At 42.4% G+C, this 23,575-nt stretch overlaps 1 protein-coding gene and 1 long non-coding RNA gene across 2 annotated transcripts in view; one reads left to right on the top strand and one right to left on the bottom strand.

The window, feature by feature from the left end:
• LOC122484961 (myosin-4) overlaps positions 1-23,575 on the top strand; it is a 91,058-nt gene that overhangs the window by 1,175 nt on the left and 66,308 nt on the right. Inside the window, exons 4-38 of the mRNA XM_043583134.1 lie at positions 493-520; positions 610-724; positions 1,143-1,235; positions 1,390-1,453; positions 1,596-1,694; positions 1,821-1,924; positions 3,608-3,746; positions 4,398-4,516; positions 4,607-4,756; positions 4,873-5,043; positions 6,555-6,864; positions 7,698-7,768; positions 8,182-8,269; positions 8,373-8,490; positions 9,020-9,143; positions 9,235-9,371; positions 9,487-9,742; positions 10,437-10,679; positions 10,982-11,158; positions 11,363-11,508; positions 11,796-11,886; positions 11,972-12,361; positions 12,834-12,960; positions 13,416-13,534; positions 13,662-13,858; positions 15,085-15,268; positions 15,348-15,513; positions 15,615-15,739; positions 16,390-16,698; positions 17,263-17,466; positions 18,822-18,947; positions 19,035-19,205; positions 19,292-19,396; positions 19,501-19,596; positions 20,566-20,733. Of these exons, the coding sequence (XP_043439069.1) occupies positions 493-520; positions 610-724; positions 1,143-1,235; positions 1,390-1,453; positions 1,596-1,694; positions 1,821-1,924; positions 3,608-3,746; positions 4,398-4,516; positions 4,607-4,756; positions 4,873-5,043; positions 6,555-6,864; positions 7,698-7,768; positions 8,182-8,269; positions 8,373-8,490; positions 9,020-9,143; positions 9,235-9,371; positions 9,487-9,742; positions 10,437-10,679; positions 10,982-11,158; positions 11,363-11,508; positions 11,796-11,886; positions 11,972-12,361; positions 12,834-12,960; positions 13,416-13,534; positions 13,662-13,858; positions 15,085-15,268; positions 15,348-15,513; positions 15,615-15,739; positions 16,390-16,698; positions 17,263-17,466; positions 18,822-18,947; positions 19,035-19,205; positions 19,292-19,396; positions 19,501-19,596; positions 20,566-20,718 (5,315 nt within the window). The 3' untranslated portion in view covers positions 20,719-20,733. Of the gene's footprint in view, positions 1-492; positions 521-609; positions 725-1,142; positions 1,236-1,389; positions 1,454-1,595; positions 1,695-1,820; positions 1,925-3,607; positions 3,747-4,397; positions 4,517-4,606; positions 4,757-4,872; positions 5,044-6,554; positions 6,865-7,697; positions 7,769-8,181; positions 8,270-8,372; positions 8,491-9,019; positions 9,144-9,234; positions 9,372-9,486; positions 9,743-10,436; positions 10,680-10,981; positions 11,159-11,362; positions 11,509-11,795; positions 11,887-11,971; positions 12,362-12,833; positions 12,961-13,415; positions 13,535-13,661; positions 13,859-15,084; positions 15,269-15,347; positions 15,514-15,614; positions 15,740-16,389; positions 16,699-17,262; positions 17,467-18,821; positions 18,948-19,034; positions 19,206-19,291; positions 19,397-19,500; positions 19,597-20,565 lie in introns of the transcript that reaches the window.
• Positions 1-23,575, bottom strand: part of LOC122484962 — a 54,501-nt gene that overhangs the window by 2,946 nt on the left and 27,980 nt on the right. The window lies entirely within an intron of this gene.

Raw genomic sequence — 23,575 nt, 5'->3', positions numbered from 1 at the left:
ATCCATACTAATTAATGCTAATTTCAGCTCAAAATTAACCAAATGTAGGTACCATCTATGCATTTTAATCACAGCTAATGTGTCCTCTCTCCTAGAGAGTGAGCTTTGAAAGCTCATAGTGACAGGTCACCACAATCACGACACAAAACTTTGGATGGGACATTAATAGCATGATGAGATTTTGCACTATGGACCAAGTGGCTAAATGGATAATGGAGCCAGTACTCATTGGATATTGATACATGACTCTCACATACATTTTGTTGAAATAGTGCATCACACGTTCCATGTCACACTAAAGGTCACAGGAGTGCAACACACTGGCTAATTAACACATCTTTTTGCTACTTATTTTAAAAAGAATCTTGTGAAAAAAGCAAAGCACCAATCCATATAGTTATTTGTGTGTGTGTGAGTGGGGGGTTTTAAAAGGCAATTTTGAGTTTGCAAGCACTGTGTTTTTCAGCATTATCTCCGGTTTCTCTTTCACAGATCGTGAGAACCAGTCGATCCTGATTACGTATGTAGATTTCAGTGCCTTTCTTTCTGTTGGATTTTGGTCGAGGTAGTGGTTAGACTCTGACTTGTCCCTCCGTGTGGACTTGGCAGCGGCGAATCCGGGGCGGGCAAGACCGTGAACACCAAGCGTGTCATCCAGTACTTTGCAACCATCGCAATCACTGGAGAGAAGAAAAAAGAAGAACCTACTCCTGGCAAAATGCAGGTGGGTATGATACTCTTCCCAGGATGCAAGACATCAGAGGCTCTGAAAAAACTGACCAAGTCCTTTAGAGCCACGGCCACCAATGTAGGTGACGCCCAAATGCAGAAAATAACTCTTGGGTGGGCTGTAAGAATGAGATGATTGATTGTTGCTGGGTGTGCCAGGTAGTAGTTCTCACAACCATTTATGAGGAGGAAAAACCAGGCATTGTGGAATACAGAAATCAAGGCCATGTCACTGGAGTACCTCCCTCCCCCACTTTGTCTTCCTTCTACTTGCTGCAGAAAGCCTCCCCAAAGTTACAGAGGTCTGAGAAGGGAGAAGGGGGCAGGAGAGGAAGTCAATGGGAGGCTACCTCAGCAGACTGCAACTCATCTTCTCCGGGGTCTTTTTGTCCATCTTCCTCATTTCTCTTCAGGGAACCCTTGAAGATCAAATCATCAGCGCCAACCCCCTACTGGAGGCCTTTGGCAACGCCAAGACCGTGAGGAACGACAACTCCTCTCGCTTTGTGAGTCTCTTGCTCTTCCTTTTCACGTGAACATCAGCACTGACACTTCTGGACGTGTGGTGTCGACATCTTTACCATCTGTTCGGTCCGTAGCTAAAGAAAACATTTGTCTGCCTTTGAATGTGTACAAAAAGTCTTCCTTTGCTTTTTTAAGGGAAAATTCATCAGGATCCATTTTGGTGCAACAGGCAAACTGGCTTCGGCAGATATTGAAACATGTAAGTTAATAAATATTAGGGATTAAAAATCTTTTTCTTCCAGGGAATATATTGAAAATCTTATTTGTGTTGGGTGAACTTTTCAAATGCTTAATTTTCCATTGTGCCTTTTCTTTTAAACGTGCTCGATCTGCCTTTCTAGATCTGCTAGAGAAGTCCCGAGTTACTTTCCAGCTAAAGGCGGAAAGAAGCTACCACATATTTTATCAAATCATGTCCAACAAGAAACCAGAGCTTATTGGTAAGAAGTATCTGTGATTTATTTCCACCGAGGAAGAATAAAAGCCCTTCTTCCTAATAGTTCCTCTAAAAAGTTTCTCATGACCAAAGTAATTCTGGCTATACTTGTTCTTTTCCACATGCACAGAAATGCTCCTGATCACCACCAACCCATATGACTTTGCCTTTGTCAGTCAAGGTGAAATCACAGTGCCCAGCATTGATGATCAGGAAGAGTTGATGGCCACAGATGTAAGTAATAGGTACAAAACATGAAAAAGCAAATTTATCTTGCAGTATACGACACTCTCCTCTATAGAGTGAACAGCATTAGCAGAAAGACATTAGGGGCAATATTACCTTTCAGGCTTCCTTACCCTTGGAACAAAGTTATAGGATGTGTCAATGACCTCTACCATGTATCAGAAAACTTTAAAAGTCTGGAATAAACATCGAGCGTTAGGCATTTTTCAGCTGGTTGGCTCCTTTTTTCTTTTTTTCTCATTGGTCACTGGGGTCCATTTTTGTACTCCAATAGTGACATTTCTCCTATGTCACACCCTACAGCCAAGAGTCTGGGAAAAGGAGCTAAAAGATTTTTAACAGAACATGATATTTCCACAGTTCTTCTGTAACTGGACGTAAATACGAACTTTGTTTCAAATGTAACTCTGTGGGCCAATGGTATTCCCTTCTCCCCCCAACTCCACCCCATGTAGCATTTGAAGAAATGGATTCTTTACCTCAAAAATTCATTTTGGGACTCCATGAATGTTTAGTTTTGGGAACTATAGATTCTCTCTCCCTTCTCTTCTTTTTTTAAGGATCATTGCTCTTTTATTTTCTTTATACATATACTTATAGATATTTCAAGTTTTCTTTTGAATTTCTGAATAGTCAACCTTCAATTACTCTCAACTTTAAGACCAGTGGGAACACCCCAATATTCCCAAGACAAGATTGAGAGTTGCTTACAAGAATACTTTTTCTCTTAAAATATTACTTTCAAAAACTCTATGAACTATTTGTGTGCCTTTATCTGATAAATAACAGCTTTCACAAGCTTTAACCCATTATTATTCCTATGTCCAAAAGTGTTAGGAGTTGAGAGGTTAAAAAAACAAAACAAACTTAGTAGTCTTGCCCCAAGACTTCTGTAATATTAACATGGAGGCATTTTGAGTAGGTCGGGTCAGTGAGCTGGAAGTAAATTATCTGGAGAGTCTTAGGAGACACGAGTGTTACATAACCAAGCTCTCTCTGCTTTCTCAAAGCCTAACATGGGCAACTAAGAAGGTGATCAAAATCTGATAGAGAAAAAAGATACAACAATACTTCAATGAAAGCAGTTCTGTTCAGAAATGTCTTTTCCCTGCATGAGGAACAACCAGGTGAAGTTCCCTGCCAGGCATCTCACGGGACCTGATATCATAGAAGAACATGGGGAAAAACACAGGGCACGTGCTGTCCTCCTCATACCCTCTTCCTAACTTCACCTGCCCTGTCCAGGAAGGCAGGCTAGGATTACATATTTGGCTGGGACAACACAGGAGGAAAAGGAGCAAACAGACTTGTGAGGCAAAGGGAACGCATGAGATAAGAAACATACGGGGCAAGGCTGGGGTCTTGTGGAGAAACGGGAAGTGCGTTGGCCTTGGCATCCAAAGTCAAGGCTCTGAGTCCTGGCTAGGTGAGTGTGGACAAGTCACGTAAGATCTTCCCTGTTCACCTGACTCCATGGGAAACTGATGCATACCTCTTGGTGCTGCTTTGTGGAACTAAGTGCTAAAGAACAGGAGTGCCTTTAGACAGCAAAGTGCTAGTCAAATGCAAAGGCAAGACAGGGTGAGAAGGTGGGGAGGCAGGCCCCTGTGTACTGAGGGCATCTGCCATGGTGATCATTGCGAGCCGAGTCAAATCCAACTCTTTCCACAGAGTGCTGTGGACATTCTGGGTTTCAGCACTGACGAAAAGGCTGCCATCTACAAGCTCACGGGCGCCGTGATGCATTATGGGAACATGAAGTTCAAGCAGAAGCAGCGTGAGGAGCAGGCCGAGCCTGACGGCACCGAAGGTACCTACACTCCCTGCTTGCTCATGTCGTTCAATTGAGATTACAGCTGACACTATCAGTTCCTCAAGGGCAAGGGCCCTGGGTTCACTTTCTTGACTTATCCGACAGTGGGGAAAACTAGAAGGGAACAGAAATGACACACACTGCATGTTTTACACAACCGAGATTTGTGGAGACGTGATTTCTGCCCATTCCATTTTTCACTGCCTTACTGTACGCTAGTATTTATGATCTGATTAAAGCATTTTTCATCCCAGTCAATAATTTGTGTGCCCACATGCACTGGAGGAAAAAAAAAAACTGATCGGAATTTTCCTGTCACTACTCCTCTAGGTTAGAATTTCACAAATTATTTTTATCTGTGGTCTACTTTAGCTATGTTTTAAATATCACACAGAGCATCAATTCCCCAAGTTCCAAATTATCATCTCAAAAAAAATGACTAAAATTAGTGTGAAAGTTGGCAATGCTTTTGAAGCAATATGAACAAATGGTTTTGCCACATTTGCACATATTACTCTTTGAGCAGAACTTTTTCTCTTTGTCATTGTCCTTCACACCTTAAGCTGTGCACACTGTGGTTTTTGTTTTGTTTTGTTTTGTTTTGTTTTGTTTTGTTTTGTTTTTACCGTCCTCACCTGGTTCATGCAGTTGCTGACAAGGCAGCCTATCTCCAGAGTCTGAACTCTGCTGACCTGCTCAAAGCCCTCTGCTACCCCAGGGTCAAGGTCGGCAACGAGTACGTCACCAAAGGCCAGACTGTGCAGCAGGTAAGTGAACGGGCTCAATGAATCACACACATCCCCAGCCTTCTCAACACGTCTTTAGTAACGCCAACAATCATAACTCTGTCCACGAAGGTATACAACGCAGTGGGCGCCCTGGCCAAGGCCGTCTACGAGAAGATGTTCCTGTGGATGGTCACCCGCATCAACCAGCAGCTGGACACCAAGCAGCCCAGACAGTACTTCATCGGGGTCCTGGACATCGCCGGCTTTGAGATCTTTGATGTGAGTTGTTGGAATAAGCGGCCCTGTTAAGGCCCCTCCGCTTCGTGTCTGCTCTGCCGGATGCCCCCTGGGTTTCCCAAACTCACTTGAGCTCTTTGGTGTTCGCCACGCCCTAGTTCAACAGCCTGGAGCAGCTGTGCATCAACTTCACCAACGAGAAGCTGCAACAGTTCTTCAACCACCACATGTTCGTGCTGGAGCAGGAGGAGTACAAGAAGGAGGGCATCGAGTGGGAGTTCATCGACTTCGGGATGGACCTGGCTGCCTGCATCGAGCTCATCGAGAAGGTTCGTATGACTTTTCAAGCCTTTGGTATGTGAAAAACAAACTGTCCACCTCCTCATGCTGAATGAACTGCAATCCCAATTCTCAAAGAACCAGCAGCGGTGTTTTATGACATTCCTGGGCACAGTGACCAGGTGCATGGTGCATCACAAGCAACATATTAAGGAGTAGTTTTTCACAGAAAAATGATTGCAATACATACACATCCACAGACACAAGGATTCACATTTCTCCCTCTTTTCACTTCCTTCTCCCTCACTTTTGTTCCTATGTGATCTCTTGGGTATGGGTGACAGGAATGAAATCACAGCTAGTCCTGTGAGTACGGTCACTGATCCTGGCTGTCCCATGATGGTGTGCCATGCATGAATCATTCTTCACGGGTATCAAGGCAGGATATGTCAAGGTGTCTTATAGGCTGGGAGGGCAGCTTTTCAGTTGTTGCAGTCAGTAAGACCATGTGGACTGCTGAATAAACAGCCTTACCTGGAAGGGGAGCCCTAAATTCCCCTTTATCAAAGAGTTGGGGCAATGATTCTATCGGTTGTGTGTATACTAAAACCCAACAAGCAATCATTAAGCACTTTCGAATGTGCACTGGGCACTCACCACATGCCTAGGGAGGCCCACACAGTACATGGTTACATGTGAACACTAGCCTGAGCAGCCGAAAGGGAAAAGTAAGTACAACCGCCATCTATGACAACTTCACACACTCATGTCAAAATTCATCAAAATATGAAAGAGGAGGGGGTAATATCAGCCTGGGTCTACCCAACTGGAGGAAAATAACTTTAATTTGGTGATACAGTATCTCTGCTATTCACAAAAACTGTGTGGTACTCAGTTCATGGAACATCAAAATAGGTTTGGGGAGACAATTTGTGACTGAACATCAACAACATTGAATTTTCTATCAGTCGTTCATATCAAACTTGCCACTGAAAGGAGTTGATCTGCTTACAAAGCAAAACCTAATTATCATCACTCAACTCCACAGAGTGGGGAACATAGCACAGAGTACAGAGAGTTCTAATGATACAACATGAGATGCACTTTTCTCCTGGGAATGGAACATTTTTAATCATTAGCTGTAATTTCTCTTCTCTTCATACTTTTGTCATGTCTAGAGTTGAGGTGAAGGAAATTACACTGTCAGTAGGGAAGAAAGTATTTAGATAGATACATATATGGGATAAAGAATTCAGCTTTGAAATGGTAGTTTTGGAATTTAATTTTATACTCTGAACATAAAGTTTGCCAAATGGCACAGATGGGCTTTTTTTTTTAATTGAGTCTTTCTAGCAAATATATTTCCCATATGTCCTTGATACAGGACTGTTTCACATTTCAGTAGCAGAGGAGTGGCAGCAAAGTAGAACCATGCCTATTGAATTTCTTATCACCCGAACTCTTATTCTGGAACATGTTCAGGTTTCCACCAAGTACATAAACTATTAGAGCACACTTTTCTGAGGGACTCATATTATCATCCCTTTTTTCCTACTCTCAGCCTATGGGCATCTTCTCCATCCTGGAGGAGGAGTGCATGTTCCCCAAGGCCACGGACACCTCCTTCAAGAACAAGCTGTACGAACAGCATCTTGGCAAGTCCAACAACTTCCAGAAGCCCAAGCCTGCCAAAGGCAAGGCCGAGGCCCACTTCTCGCTGGTGCACTACGCCGGCACCGTGGACTACAACATTGCCGGCTGGCTGGACAAGAACAAGGACCCGCTGAACGAGACCGTGGTTGGGCTGTACCAGAAGTCCGCAATGAAGACTCTGGCTCTCCTCTTTGCCGGGGGACAAAGTGCTGAAGCAGGTTGTTAATATCACTAATATGTTCCTAGAGTCACAAAACAGAAATATACTTTTTATCAGAGACTGACATAGTTATCTCAAAACCTAACATGAAAATACTGGCCAATATGGACTTAATGATAGGAAGTATATTTAGTGAGTCTTACGATCATAGGCTTTCAGAGCTAAAACTGACACTATGGATCATTTTGTCCATGGCCTCATTTCACCCATGAGGAAACAGAGACTCAAAGGTTAAGTGACGTGCTCAAGATCATACAGGTTATTTCAATTATTTTGATAGTATCGGTTCCTTAAAGGATCCAGCTAAGCTGGAGATGAAGAAATCCTTTGTCAAGGCACTAGTGCTTAAGGAATGCAAGTTGTGTTCTCCTAAGTCCCCTAAGACCAGATGTGCAAGCAGAGGTAGAGAAACACAAGCAACAGGAAGCAGGACTTGCCTGCAGGTTAGCAGAGGCTCACCTCCCTGGCACCATGCATGCAACTTTGCCTCTTCTCTGGGGGATGTGTGCACTAAGGCGGCATTACTCCTCTGTCTTCTGGCACTCCCCCTCTGCTGATTTGGAGGAAAGGGGTCCTACCTCTTCCCCACATCTACCCTTTTCATCCACAGTTCTTTTATTGTTGCTGTTGTTGTTTTCCTGAATACCCATAATGTGAGCCAATGCATCTATTTCCCTAATCCAGAGCTGAAGGAGGAAAGATACAGAGGGAAGATGAGGGATGATACAAGTGAATGAGTGCACATTTAAATTCCAGAGGGAATCTTGGGAGTCCTTATACCTATGGATAGTACAAATTAAATAGTTTTAATTCTTTTATATTATTTTTCAGAAAGTGGCGGTGGAAAAAAAGGTGGCAAAAAGAAGGGTTCTTCTTTCCAGACAGTGTCAGCGCTTTTTAGGGTACAGTATATTCTTGAATGCCAAAAAAAAAAAAAAAACTACTTCTGTGACAAATTAAATTACCGTAACTTAAAAAAACTTTTTTTAAAAGAAATCTATAGTGAAACAGAAAAAAGATAATGTTGTACAAAGGAAAATGAAAAATGTGTTAGGAAAAATTGAACAAAAATAAAACCTGCAGTGTGAGTTCAAACCTTACAATATATGAAACATCTCCCCTCAAAGCTCCAAATCTAAAAGATCTAGCGTTGAACAAATTTCACATGAAATCAAACCCTCTCTGGAAGCAACTACTGTAGTCAGTTACATTGACTTTATTCATGAAATGGAGCCCATTAACTACAGATCCTTGATAGGGAGTCTCACGTAAATGCAACAAAAAACGATTTTAAAACTTTCCCTATGGTTCTCAGGAGAATTTGAACAAGCTGATGACCAACCTGAGGAGCACTCACCCCCACTTTGTACGCTGCATCATCCCCAATGAAACCAAAACTCCCGGTAAGACTCTTCTGACATCCAAGTAAGACTCCAGTGTGACTTCACTATTCTATAGACATACAGACAACACGTTTGTTTGCTTGTTTGTTTGTTTGTTTGTAAGGGGCCATGGAGCATGAACTTGTCCTGCACCAGCTGAGGTGTAACGGAGTGCTGGAAGGCATCCGCATCTGCAGGAAGGGATTCCCCAGCAGAATCCTTTATGCAGACTTCAAACAGAGGTTTGTGTCTCATTTTTTTCTCCCTTTCAATGTGCTAGTCCAGATCATTATTGCCATGCAATTCAAACATCTTTTAACTTTTCCCTGAAAACCGAAATTCTGGGGTGCCTGGGTGGCTCAGTCGGTTATGCATCTGACTCTTGGTTTTGGCTCAGGTCATGATCTCATAGTTTGTGGGATCAACCCCTGTGTCAGGGTCCATGCTGACAGTGCAGAGCCTGCTTGGGATTCTCTCTCCCCATCTCTCTCTGCCCCTCCCCTGCTCATGCTCGCTCTCTCTCTCTTTCTCTCTCAAAAGAAATAAATAAGCATTTTTTTTTAAAAAGAAAACTGAAATGCAATTATCAGAAAGAATGAAGCCTTGGTTTATATTATACTGTTTTTAAACATATTTTCCCAAGGTTTATCTAAAGCACTGCTTATTTTAATGGAATTTTTTCCTCAAAACTCAGTCTATCATTTTTTTAATGATAGTTACTATGAGTTTTGGTAAGAAAAACAAACTTTCATATTCTTTAAATTCTGATAGATACAAGGTTCTAAATGCAAGTGCCATCCCAGAGGGTCAGTTCATTGATAGTAAGAAGGCTTCTGAGAAACTTCTGGGGTCTATTGACATCGACCACACCCAGTACAAATTCGGTCATACCAAGGTACCAATCTACCTAAATCTCTATCATAATTTCACCACCTTGGGACTTTCTCTTGAGTGGAAATGACATATCTCACTTGTTCTTTGGCCAGGTTTTCTTTAAAGCTGGCCTGTTGGGAACTCTAGAGGAGATGCGAGATGAAAAGCTGGCCCAACTCATCACACGCACCCAGGCTGTGTGCAGAGGGTACCTGATGAGAGTAGAATTCAAGAAGATGATGGAGAGGAGGTGAGGGACCTCGTTCTCCACATTTTCATAGTTGAATCTGATGCAGTCATTACTTCTGTTGAGTGCCAGTCACTGCCCACATTCTTCTTCATTTTCATATTTGTTCTTCCTACAGAGAGTCCATCTTCTGCATCCAGTACAACGTCCGTGCCTTCATGAACGTCAAGCACTGGCCCTGGATGAAGCTGTATTTCAAGATCAAGCCCCTCCTCAAGAGCGCTGAGACCGAGAAGGAGATGGCCAACATGAAGGAAGAATTTGAGAAGACCAAGGAAGAGCTGGCAAAGTCAGAGGCAAAAAGGAAAGAACTTGAGGAGAAGATGGTAGCTCTGATGCAGGAGAAAAATGACTTACAGCTTCAAGTTCAATCTGTGAGCATTAGTCCCTGCACAGCTCAGCCACTTCTTATCCTCCAAACACTGTATAAGTAGATATGAAACATTTTTAGTTTAAGGTTTATAAATCAATGGTTTCCACTAAAATATGTGTTGTCATTGTTCATCTTTCAAAAATACTAAGACTCAGACCTGAAGAAGCAATAGACATGAAGTCACAAATTACGCTGCATATGTTCATATGTACATCCATACGTAGTATGGAAATCAGAGAGCAAAGTCATAAAGCTATCCAAAGATGTTTTCCTTCCTTTATAGAACCTTCTCTTAGATGAGACTGTTTTTTCCTTAGGGAATGCATTGTGCATAAAATAGAAGTTATGCTGTTCTTACCAGGGTGAGGAAAAGGTTAAATTAATGAACCCCTCAAACCTGAGAAAACCGAGTCCAAGAATTAATAACTGACCCTTCCAAAGCAGCACAAGTGCAGATTTGGCCAAAGGGCTAGTTTTCCCGATTTGGTCTTCCACACATGGATATCTGGAGGAAAACTGTTACTATACTTAATCAGTGGATTAAAATTACTAACATTTTGTCTACTGGACTTTTAAAAGTTGGCATATGTATTGACCAAACTGGTTGAGTCACTAAAGTATCCACCTTTTAATAAGTTATTGTGTCTTTGCAAATATAGCTTATACAAATGGAAGTGTTTAATTTCCCCCATTAGGAAGCAGATGGCTTGGCTGACGCAGAGGAAAGATGCGACCAGCTGATTAAAACCAAAATCCAGCTGGAGGCCAAGATCAAAGAGCTGACTGAGAGAGCTGAGGATGAGGAGGAGATCAATGCCGAGCTGACGGCCAAAAAGAGGAAACTGGAGGATGAGTGTTCAGAGCTCAAGAAAGACATCGATGACCTTGAGCTGACCTTGGCCAAGGTTGAAAAGGAGAAACATGCCACAGAGAACAAGGTACAATCATGATCCATTTTAGAGTGTTTAAAAGTGCTAGCTTGTTACAGAAATACTTTAACTAAAAGTTTAATCTTAAAATCAATGAATATGAAAGAAAAGTACCATCATATATATGTCGTCTTCACCATTTCTATCTAATTACCTTGACCCTTACCTCCCATATTTTTCAGCTATGGAGGCCTGGGTTAGCTTCTCGTCTCCATTTTCCATCTTAGGCTGACACTGTCCTAAGCTATTACCATGTTTTTTGTCAAGATGACGGGATGTCATTAACATTCTATAATCTGTTCAAATCTAAGGTGAAAAACCTCACAGAAGAGATGGCAGGCCTGGACGAAACCATTGCTAAGCTGACCAAGGAGAAGAAGGCCCTCCAGGAGGCCCACCAGCAGACCCTGGATGACCTACAGGCAGAAGAAGACAAGGTCAACACGCTGACCAAAGCTAAAACCAAGCTCGAGCAGCAAGTGGATGATGTAAGTGTAAAAAACACAGTATTTCCTCTTAAGATAAAACAGACAGTTGTGACATATGCCTTTCTCTGCGGGTTTGAAAACAATCATTAAAATTCCCATGCTATTTGGTGCATCTTTTAAAATTCTCCTGTGCATCTTTGGTGGCCAGTAACATATGGTTCAGTGCCTCAGGACTGAAATAAATAAAATACACTATAAATTTAGCTTGAAGGGTCTCTGGAACAAGAAAAGAAACTCCGCATGGACCTAGAAAGAGCCAAGAGGAAACTGGAGGGAGACCTAAAACTGGCCCAGGAGTCCACAATGGACGTCGAAAATGACAAACAGCAACTCGATGAAAAACTTAAAAAGTGAGCATGATATAGTTAAATTGTAATCTGCTTGTTGTCTGTCAATTCATCTGTCAATTCAGGCCAAATATATGTTTTAAAGATCTCCAAAATATTACTTTGGAGTACACATAAAAAAACAAATAATGGCATCTTTGACTTTTTATTAAATGAAAATGGTACAGTATTGACTTGTAAAACGTGTACTACTCATGTCCTCAACACAGCAGCATAAAGATATTCCACCATATGTGGCAGAGAGGACTGGTAAGAGAACTGACAGAGCTTATTTGTTGCCCCTCTGATAGGAAAGAGTTTGAAATGAGCAATCTGCAAAGCAAGATTGAAGACGAGCAGGCCCTTGCCATGCAGCTGCAGAAGAAGATCAAGGAGTTACAGGTGAGTCACAACCTCCACCTCGTCCGCGTATCACAGGAATCAAAACTGCCACGAGTTGCCATTAATGTTGGTGTGTCACCCTCAGGCCCGCATCGAGGAGCTGGAGGAGGAAATCGAGGCAGAGCGGGCCTCCCGGGCCAAAGCAGAGAAGCAGCGCTCAGACCTCTCCCGCGAACTGGAGGAGATCAGCGAGCGGCTGGAAGAAGCCGGCGGGGCCACTTCAGCCCAGATCGAGATGAACAAGAAGCGGGAGGCCGAGTTCCAGAAGATGCGCAGGGACCTGGAAGAGGCCACCCTGCAGCACGAAGCCACGGCGGCCACCCTGAGGAAGAAGCACGCGGACAGCGTGGCCGAGCTGGGGGAGCAGATAGACAACCTACAGAGGGTCAAGCAGAAGTTGGAGAAGGAGAAGAGCGAGTTGAAGATGGAGATCGACGACCTGGCCAGTAACATGGAGACCGTCTCCAAGGCCAAGGTTTTTATTAACTTGTCTCCTTTTCATTTTATAGAGTTTATATATGACTATATCCAATCTAACTGTATGAACTTTCAATGTTATCTCATTTTACGCCTGTTTGGCATCACTCTATTGAAATGAATCACTTCAGTGTTCCTATCTTATTTGTAGAAACCAATTTAAATATTGTCACTATGACCACGAAAGAATGTAATTACAGGAAAAAAATTTTTCTCTAAAAACCATACTCTACAGGATACAGAATTTAAGTGATGTTCATATTTTCCAAAAGGAAATGACCTAATTTTCATAATCATATGTGTATTCATTTAGCCCAAATTATGTGCCTCTACATCCAAGGCACCATTCAGGGCTCTGGAGTAGATAGAAAAGTACATAAAACTCAGCTCCTTTCCACAAGTAGTTCTCTCCAAATCCAGACTCACAAATAAAAGCGTCTGCTCTTCCTGTTGCCTACTTCCCACCACAGGGAAACCTTGAGAAAATGTGCCACACACTGGAGGACCAGCTCAGTGAAGTGAAAACGAAGGAAGAGGAGCAACAGCGCCTCATCAATGAGCTGTCGGCCCAGAAGGCGCGCCTACACACAGAGTCAGGTCAGCAGGTGCACAGCTGGTGCGCACAGAGGCCAAGAATGGAAGGCGGGCCTCCACTTGTGAGCGCCCACCGGATGCCCATCACTTCTCAGGCCACATGTGTCCAGTATCACTGATTTGTCATTCCTTCTCCTTTTTACTGGGAGATGGTAAAAAGTATGGTTCTAAGCTATAACTGGAAGAAAATTAAGCCCTGGACTGAGATATTTGTTGTCGTGACATTACTAAAAAAAAATAATAATCTATCTATCTATCTATCTATCTATCTCCATCCTGAAATATCAAAGAAAGCTCACATTTTTAAAAAAAAGAAAGAAATAACACCTTCTCAACCATATCAAAGTTCTTGGGTTATTCTCTTCATCATTGAATAAGAGTTCTGATGTTACAGCAGTCTATAAACTAGTCGGCACCTAGACAACAGAACTAAAGCTCTCATATTTTGTCTTTCCCAGGTGAATTTTCACGACAGCTGGATGAGAAAGAGGCTCTGGTGTCTCAGCTATCACGAGGCAAACAAGCATTTACACAACAGATTGAGGAGTTAAAGAGGCAGCTGGAAGAGGAGTCTAAGGTGAGAATTTTCCAGCTGAGATTTCCAATCCCTCAAACTTTGCAGCATGACATACAACTGAGCTTCACTTAGAGAATATCAATGATCAGAACATAAACTTACAATGCACATTTTCTGGTTGGTTCAGGCCAAGAACGCACTGGCCCACGCCCTGCAATCAGCCCGCCATGACTGTGACCTGCTGCGGGAACAGTATGAGGAGGAGCAGGAAGCCAAGGCTGAACTGCAGAGGTCAATGTCCAAGGCCAACAGCGAGGTGGCCCAGTGGAGGACCAAATACGAGACAGACGCCATCCAGCGCACAGAGGAGCTGGAGGAGGCCAAGTACGGGGTCTTAATGATGGGGACAGAAAGAGAAGTTTAAAAACAGTGAAGATAAAATAATGAAAGAAACAATATTCCAGACATGAAGATAGGTGAAAAATACCAGCCTATCTGATTACAGAGTGGTGGAAACCACCATTTTCTCTTTATAAACTGGTACATGTCCACTGAAGAAAGGGCCAAGACCACAGCCTTCCCCACAATCTCATTTACTACAAAAATATCTTAAATTTCTTTCTAACAAAATGAACCAAAAATTATCAGCATATCCTTTACGAATTGAGTAGAACTTCCTTCAATATAAGAAAAAATGGAGGCACTGAGGCTGTCTGATACATTATTATGAATATTATAATTAGCAATAATCAGTTTATCCCTACCTGGAGTATTTAGAAGTTCAGAATGAGACTATCATATTCTGTCATTATTTAACAACCAGTATCAATAAACTTATTCATTAATTATGTACAGTTTTAATGGAATAAAACTCATGGGAGTTACACATGGAAAGGCAATAATCATTATGTTCCCAGTGAAGGAAAATTCTCTATATTGGATATAGCTTGGTAGTTGTTAGAATTAAGCAGAATGAAGGGGTTTGGCAAGCATTTCCAGAGGGAGCACTCCAGATAAGAGCATGGGCTGGGGGAGGTTGTGAGTTAAGGGGGCTGGTGAAGGAAGGTATTTGGGGAAAATGTGATCATGGAATAATATTTATTGTATGGGGCTTCAGACCCAGAACATTAGTCATTAATCATATGCCCTCAGACATGTCACTTTGGGCCCCAGTTTCATTCATAAAGAGGACCATGTTAACACATGTTTTACGATGCTATTCAGCACTAGCATCTTTGAAGACATGCCTCCTGTTCACGGCTGTCACTTCGTCACCCTCTCACACCCTCACCTTGCTCACTCAGCTGAAGCGCTTACTCATTCTTCATCTCTCTCCCACACGCACACACACATTACCATCACCATGCACACAAAAAGGCCTGGCTCAGGAGTATGTTTGGCAACCCCAGAGATAAAGAGTAGACTTCACTAGGGAGAATTAAAGAGACAAAATGAGTACTGAGAAGACATTTTAGGAAACCTTAACAATTTGTGGACACAGGAGCAAAAAATTCTTGGGGGAAACATGCTTTCCTAGTCAGCAGCTTTATTAAGTTCACTGTGGTGGCTTCAACTCTGCTCTTGGTCACCCGCACTGACCAACGTTTCAGGAAGAAGCTGGCCCAGCGGCTGCAGGATGCGGAGGAACAGGTGGAGGCCGTGAATTCCAAATGTGCCTCTCTGGAAAAGACAAAGCAGCGGCTCCAGAACGAAGTGGAGGACCTCATGATCGACGTGGAGAGAACAAATGCGGCCTGTGCAGCCCTGGACAAGAAGCAGAGGAACTTCGACAAGGTGGCCCACAATGACCAGCTTCTTGGGGGAAAGTGGCCTGACTCTTGATTACAGAGGCTTAGTTCTGGTGTACTTCCAGGTCCTGGCAGAGTGGAAACAGAAGTATGAGGAGACTCAGGCTGAACTTGAGGCCTCCCAGAAGGAGTCCCGCTCTCTCAGCACTGAGCTGTTCAAGGTCAAGAATGCTTACGAGGAATCCCTGGATCACCTGGAAACCCTGAGGCGAGAGAACAAGAACTTGCAGCGTGAGTCTTTGTAATCCTTCTCCTTCCAAAATGGCAGGAAGGCATCTTTTCAAGTTTTCATTTTTCTCAACTGAATTTGGTGTTTTACTATGAACCTACAGAGGAGATTTCTGACCTGACGGAGCAGATTGCGGAGGGGGGAAAGCATATCCACGAATTGGAGAAAGTAAAGAAACAAATAGATCAAGAGAAGAGTGAACTACAGGCTGCCCTGGAAGAAGCAGAGGTACATGTTTCGTTTGCTCACTTATGCCTTATAAATAAATGGAAAAATTAACAGCAACTGAGATCTGTCATGTGGTAAAGCTGCAGGGGATAACTCCTTAATTCAGTGAGAAATACTGAATTTCCTTGGGAATGCAGAACAGGCTAAATTAAGATGTATGAAAGTTTGTGCATTTTTTAACGCCTTCAAGAAATCATCATAATGTGCAGAACAAACAACAACAAGCTCTTCAGGTATCAATTGGGAAACATCATCAAAAAGACGTGACACCCACTGACCTCCCCTGTCCTTGGAATGTGGGTTCCGCTTGCCTTTCCTGCTCCCAGGGGCTGCTCCACAAACAGCCTTGAGACAGTGGTGTGGTGTTGAGAACACCTAGACGGTACACGTGACTAAATCCAGTGAGGGCCTCTTTGTAAACTTTTAAAATTTTGTGGGCAGAGGCACGATTCATTCGGCTTCCTGCCGTTCAAGACAAGCCTCTTACCCAAGTCACTTTGCTATTATTAAATAGCCACTACCAAGCTGGAATGGCCTGCCTCTTTCTTTGGTCTCTCCCTGCCCTCCCAAGGGCCAGTTGCAGATTATACCTGGGAAGATCCTGAGGGGGTTGAGAACCAAGAATAACCTAAATGTTGCTCTTTAAAAAGGGATCTCTTGAGCACGAAGAAGGCAAAATCCTTCGCATCCAGCTAGAGTTAAACCAGGTGAAATCTGAGATTGATCGGAAAATTGCTGAGAAAGATGAAGAAATCGATCAGCTAAAGAGGAACCATCTCAGAGTGGTGGAGTCAATGCAGAGCACCCTGGATGCTGAGATCAGGAGCAGGAACGATGCCCTGCGGATCAAGAAGAAGATGGAGGGAGACCTCAATGAAATGGAAATCCAGCTGAACCACGCCAACCGCCAGGCTGCAGAGGCAATAAAGAATCTTAGAAACACACAAGGAATACTGAAGGTACACTGGGATAAACACACATGGTGTCATGCAGTCAAGGTGTAACTGTGCAATTTATATGCCATAAACCTAAATAATATGGTAATCAGTTGAAAATTTACACTGCTGAAACATACACAGCTGGAAAATAGCTTGCTTCTGGAAAAGTCAAAGAAAAGTTCACTTTGTCAGCTGAAGACACTGCACAAATCACTTTATAGGAACCTCATTTGTATAATGTATATAAGTATATACACATATTTTTAAAATACATATATCTACACTTGTTTAATATACGTAAAACAACATCATTAGACTAGCTCATCTCTGAGGATGCTTTCTTGATCCAAAATTTTGTATCTTTGGCCATGGTATTTTTTTATGATTCACAATCTAAAATATAACATCGTGTTCTTTTGAGTAGATCTGCTACCCTAGGCTACAGAGAATGTCATTAAAGGGACTTTCTCATTTTTTCTCTCTAACCATACTCTAAGTTATTAAGAACAAGGTGTGTCAACAACCCGAAATTTGTATTCACTTTCATTGGAACACGAGTAAGAGTCATTGCCTCTTTCTGTGCAGGACACTCAGCTACATCTGGATGATGCCGTCAGAGGCCAGGAGGACCTGAAGGAGCAGCTGGCCATGGTGGAGCGCAGGGCCAACCTGCTGCAGGCTGAGATCGAGGAGCTACGGGCATCCCTGGAGCAGACGGAGAGGAGCAGGAGGGTGGCTGAGCAGGAGCTCCTGGATGCCAGTGAGCGTGTGCAACTCCTGCACACCCAGGTAAGGTTCAGGACTATGGCTGAGCAAAGGCACTTCCTGAAGTTGAAGACAATCTGAGGGGATAAGCTTGTTTTTAAGTAAGGAGTAACCCTGGCCAGGGTCCTTCGTGAAGTTCTGGAGAATGCACATTACTAAGACATACTGGGAAGGGGGGGCGGGCCTAGCCAGCTCACAGGTGTATTTGTAGACTGCCATAATCATGCTGATTAGAAAAAATTTAGGGTTCTAGAAACTTTCGTAAGGAAAGCACAAAAGGCCATCTGCTAATAACCATACATATGACATTAGTGGCCATCTTGTCTTTTGCAACTCTAAGCTGCAAATAGATAAGCAAATAAAATAGAGGAGAAAGAATAAGCCACCAAGTAATTTTGTGTGTCCCGGACACACATAAAAGCTAACTACATGAAATATAAAAAGAAGCTCTTAAGTTCAAATTCACAGAGGCCATCATTACTGCCAGTCAGCATTTGTTGTTTATAATGGATATGCTAAATAAATGGTGGTAGAGCCTCATGATGGCTAATAAGGAGCCATTACAGTATGCATTTACTGCCATGGAAAGATGTTCACAATATACTAAGTGAAAACAGCAACTTAAACATAATATATAAAGCATGATCATTTTTGTAAAAAATATATAGGATAAACAAAAGTATTATCAATGCTTATCTTTGGGTAGGGAGTGTATAACAATTATTCTTTACCTCTTATTTTGCTAATTTATATGTTCTTTTTTGTAATAAACATATATTACTACATACTTTTTAAAAACTGCAATATAAGGAAATAGCCATCATGGAAATGTTAAAATCACGTAGGACAAATAATTTTAAATTCAAATTAAAATGCAGTGTTTTTCATACTCATGCTTAGTATCCTTGAGTTGATTAAATATGTTTAAATACCATCAAGTTTTCCAAAACATAACAGATCCTTTGTTCATTTTTGTACCAATAATGATGCTATTTATGTACTTTAAATATGAAGCCAACCACATGTGAATAAACAACTAAAAATCAATAATCCATTTTCCATGAGCCACAGCACTTTACATTTTTTTTCCTGGCTCACAGTTGTGCTTCATGCTTACAGGCAGCCACTGTTAATTGTTGAACATCTTTGGCATCAAAAATCAAATTTTACCTTAGAATTTAAGAAAATATTCATTAAAAGAAGTATGGGTGAATAAGAAGAGAAGGCATAACTTAGAGTCAACTTTTCATTTGATTTTTATGCTGAAATTTTCTTGGATCACTAATTTTTGCCTGTATACACTAATAAAAATGATAGTATAAACAGAATATAATTAAATGTGCTTCCCCCCCCTCCTTTTTCTTATTAATTTGAAACAGAACACCAGCCTGATCAACACCAAGAAGAAGCTGGAGACAGACATCTCCCAGATCCAGGGAGAGATGGAAGACATTGTCCAGGAAGCCCGCAACGCAGAAGAGAAGGCCAAGAAGGCCATCACTGATGTGAGCAGAGGGCAACACGGTGGTGCTCAAACTTGAATCCTGATGCGCCAGCCCAGCTCTCAACCGGGTTTGTTTCACTGCTAACAGGCGGCCATGATGGCCGAGGAGCTGAAGAAGGAGCAGGACACCAGCGCCCACCTGGAGCGGATGAAGAAGAACCTGGAGCAGACGGTGAAGGACCTTCAGCACCGTCTGGACGAGGCTGAGCAGCTGGCCCTGAAGGGCGGGAAGAAGCAGATCCAGAAACTGGAGGCCAGGGTGGGTGTCTATCAGTTCATTCAGTTCCTGACCTGTTCGTGCAGCCAGTTACAGCCAAATTGCTAAACACCTTTTTTCTCTTCCAGGTGAGGGAGCTTGAAAATGAGGTAGAAACTGAACAGAAGCGCAATGTGGAGGCTGTCAAGGGTCTCCGCAAACATGAGAGAAGAGTAAAGGAACTCACTTACCAGGTGACCTGCCTTTCCATATTTCTCAGGCCCACTTGCTTTCAAGAAAGTGAAAATAATGCGTTGTTTTCAAATAACAACACTATTTGCTGCCTCTTACATTTCAGACGGAGGAGGACCGCAAGAATGTTCTCAGGCTGCAGGACTTGGTGGACAAATTACAAACCAAAGTTAAAGCTTACAAGAGACAAGCTGAAGAGGCAGTGAGTATCTGCATAATGAGACAGAAAAGTCCAGAGCAGGTCCAGGTTTCGGGGAGTCTGAAGTTTATAGAATTTAAGAGTATTTCTTTAAGGCAAAGAATATAAAATCAGGTCTGAAAATGAGTATTTGGAATGAAAACAAATTTAGCACTAATTACTGGAGCCTTAGATTCAGGTTCATTTCTCTGAGATCTCTTTAAGCAATTTTCCAGACATGTTAGTATAGAAATGCTTCTTGGTTACAACCTACTTCCCTATCTAGAACACTCTGCCACTCCCAGAAATCTCCAGCACTCACAGGGTCTGTGCAAATGAGGGCTCTGAAATCTAAGCTCTGCTGAACAAACTTCACAATAAATCCATCAGAACATTTCCTTTTCATTTGGCTGCTTTCTCATCTTGTTATCTTTCTCATCCTGTTAAATTCAGAAACTTCCCTTAAGATTCTCTGCACCCAATAGTACCACTGTGTCTACTTTTTTTTTTAATTTATTTATTTATTACGAGAAAGAGAGCACAAGCAGCAGAGGGGGCAGAGAGAGAATCCCAAGCACACAGGGCTCAATCCCACCAACTGTGAGATCATGACCTGAGCCGATATCAAGAGTCGGATGTTTAACAGATTGAGCTGCCCAGATGCCCCGACTGTGACTACTTTTTCAAGTTTGTCTCATAGAATCAGATTCCCGCTACTTTGATCTCCTTGTTGACATTATAGCATCTTAAGTTTTCCAGGACACTCTTTCCAGTGAAAAAGCCCAAGCGGGGGGTTTGTTAAGCCCACTCATTCACAGAGGCGAGCATGTGGGATGCCCTACCCCCAGATAAGTACATGACCAAACAACAGAACCTTTTGTTTTCTCACTTATGAAGCAAATCCATCAGTAGCTGCTTCTAGAAGTAAAGAAGGCAATGAGAATCAGAAAATGTCAAATTTTCTTGTTCTCTCAAATGCATTTCTTTTCTCAGGAGGAACAATCCAATGTCAACCTCTCCAAATTCCGCAAGCTCCAGCACGAGCTGGAGGAGGCCGAGGAACGCGCTGACATTGCAGAGTCCCAGGTCAACAAGCTGCGGGTGAAGAGCCGGGAGGTCCACACAAAAATCATAAGTGAAGAGTAATTCATTCTTATGCTGAAAGGTGACCAAAGAAATGCGCAAAATGTGAAGTTCTTTGTCACTGTAGCATTAAGGCAATAAAATATGCAGAGAATTTTGCAATCTAAAAATACATGTCTCTGTTAATCACAAGTTCTGTAGAACTATCAGAACTAATTCATTTATTCTACATTTGTTAAGCGCTTACTGGGCAATCAAAGATGATGACAAAAATGAGTGTGGTTGGTCAGTGAACCAACTTGAATAGAAGGCAAATGAAATTCAGTTCCCCGAAAGGATACAAAGGTGCTCAGTGCACCCTCAAAACCATTCACCCAATTTTACTAACTACCAAGTATGTGTCTGTACAGAAATGGGCACCACGGATATCACAATTGTCCCCCCCTTGCAGATCAAGCCAGTAGGACAACAACAATTAACACAGCTCTTAAAAGATGAGTAGATGGTTATCGGGTGAAAGAGAAATGGAGCTGGTCATTCTAGGAAGAGAAAACGAGCATGAGATTTCAGAGTGGTTTAAGCATAGGCTCCATGAGCAAGGCCCTCACTCAGCAAGGCCTGACTATGAAGGGACCTGACTCGTGTGGTGCTGACGAATCAGGATATGCATCAACCTGGAGAAGTTTCATGAGGAGGAGAGCTGACACATTTCCGGTGAGGATGGAGTTGGAGAGGAAAGACCAGAGCCTGGAGAGACTGTTGAGGCTGCTGAAATGGTCCAGATTAGAGATGACAGGGATGGAAATAAACAAAAATGCAGAGTGCAACCAGGCCTCCAATACTGGTCTAAAGAAAGGGCCAGAAGAGCAGTGAAGAAGTAACACAGTTTCATGGCATTCAAAATTCCCAGCTACTCTGTGATTACAGATTCTATTTCTTTTTAGGGGAGATTCTCTTCCTCTGAACCCCTCCAAGAAAACAGACAGAACTTCTTAGATAAATCCTCCTATTGACCTAATTTCTACATACAATTCTGCTTACCAAACCCAAAGAGCCTGATTTTTCTCAGTACCATGCATATTTTAAGGAAGAATCAGGGAATTTCCTATTAATATCAAAAAGAATGTGACTGAAATATACCATAGCCATTGCCAGAGTGGTCTTTTCTTTGATACTTTTTTAAAGCTCGCAATTTGGCTCCACTGTGTAGCTATTTTAAAAAATAAGACAGTAGTCCTCACTTCGGCAGCACGTATACTAAAAAATAAGATAGTAGAATCCCAATTTATTCATTTACAGTGGTGGATATCCCTTTCTAATGAGGCGGCTGCTTCAAGGAATCTCCTTCCCCAGTGTGGGAATCCTAATTAGTAATGAAAAGACTGCTTGCTTCATAAGAAGAGGATTTAAGAGGGGTGAAAAATAATTAATAAGGAATATTTGACTTAGGCCATGATGAAGACTAATGAAATAACCTGCCTAAGGTAGGCAGACATTAGCAAATTTTAATTAAACTCTGTAGAGTTAACCTATTGACCTCAAAAGCCCAGGGCAATTGCTTTATTATCCTGTCTCCTAACTATTTAAATAATTGCTCATGTAGAGAATTGGGAGTGGATTTCATTATATATGGGTCAATTATCCTGGGGTCTCTGATTAAAACAGCAAGGATTTAAGAGTCACAGATACTCTGGTTAATATTCTTCCTCATCTTCCTCACAGATTAGATATTTACAGGCTAATTTCCTTATCTCTCACAACAAAAGCACACATGAAAATCCAGAAATCCTTATAACACCCTTGTCTTTCCTTTAAATGAAATGAGGGACCATTGAGACTTGGGAACTGTTCATAACCTACTGATGCTGGATTTGAGGACCCAAATGGGATGCATGCAGTGGGGAGGCAGGAGACCATCTCCAAGAACAACTCTGAATTAGGAACAAGGGAGGTAGTTTACGTCAACTCCTCCCTGATGGCAACACTAAGACTTCCTGTGATGGGGAGAAACAGACTGGAAGAAGATTATGGACTGCCACACGGGGCAACTGTCAGGTAACCTAACGGGTTAGATAAACCCACTTCAAGCGCATAAGCGGTTAACTAGGCAGACATAGCCATGCCCTAGCATTTTTGGTATCCAGCCAGGAATCGTTACACTAAAAAAATCTCAGAATCTATAACAAGGCCAGATTCTTTCCTTCTCTATCTTCCGAGGACTTAAAGACCATGGTTACTTAAAGCAAATACTGGTACCACTGACATACTGATACTCGAAAATACCATGAAACCTTTTTTCCAACTCCATTCATAACCACACAGAGAGCAAGAACAGAAGAAATCTCATGATCCCTCTCCATTACCTCCCCTTCTCTTTCATATCTAAATCTCCCACTATGAGGCTGAAATCTTCAGCATCCCAAAAGATACAGACTTTTCTAACCTCCTATTACATTGGAAATGCACTAATCTCCACTAACACCTCAGCTGGAATTACTGGCTAATCAACTAAGAAAGCATCTAGAGAAAAAAGTGTCTTGAAACGTGCCTGAAGGGAGAGAAAGGGGGAGACTTTAAAAATGTCTCTACAAAAACCATTTGCCCAAAACTTAGGGCTGCCCCTGGGGATCAGGACGCCTGGCACCCTCCTTGTGCGTCTATGGATTACGTGAACCACCCCCCCACATCAGGACTCTGGTATAGCCTGAATCAGAACCATCTGGAGGGTACCCTAACCACCCAGATTAGGGATCCCCACCTCCTGAGCTTCTAACTCATTAGGTCGAAGGTGGGGCCCAAGAATTTGCATTTTTACCAAGTTTCCAGGTGTTGCTGATGTGGCTAGTCCAGGATAATAGTCTGAAAACCACAGCTCTACATTATCACCAAAATTTTCCAAAAAGGAATTATACATGATATC

The sequence above is a fragment of the Prionailurus bengalensis genome, chromosome E1 (genome assembly GCF_016509475.1).
Source record: "Prionailurus bengalensis isolate Pbe53 chromosome E1, Fcat_Pben_1.1_paternal_pri, whole genome shotgun sequence".
Lineage (NCBI taxonomy): Eukaryota > Metazoa > Chordata > Mammalia > Carnivora > Felidae > Prionailurus > Prionailurus bengalensis.
This window is presented reverse-complemented; position numbering and strand designations above follow the sequence as displayed.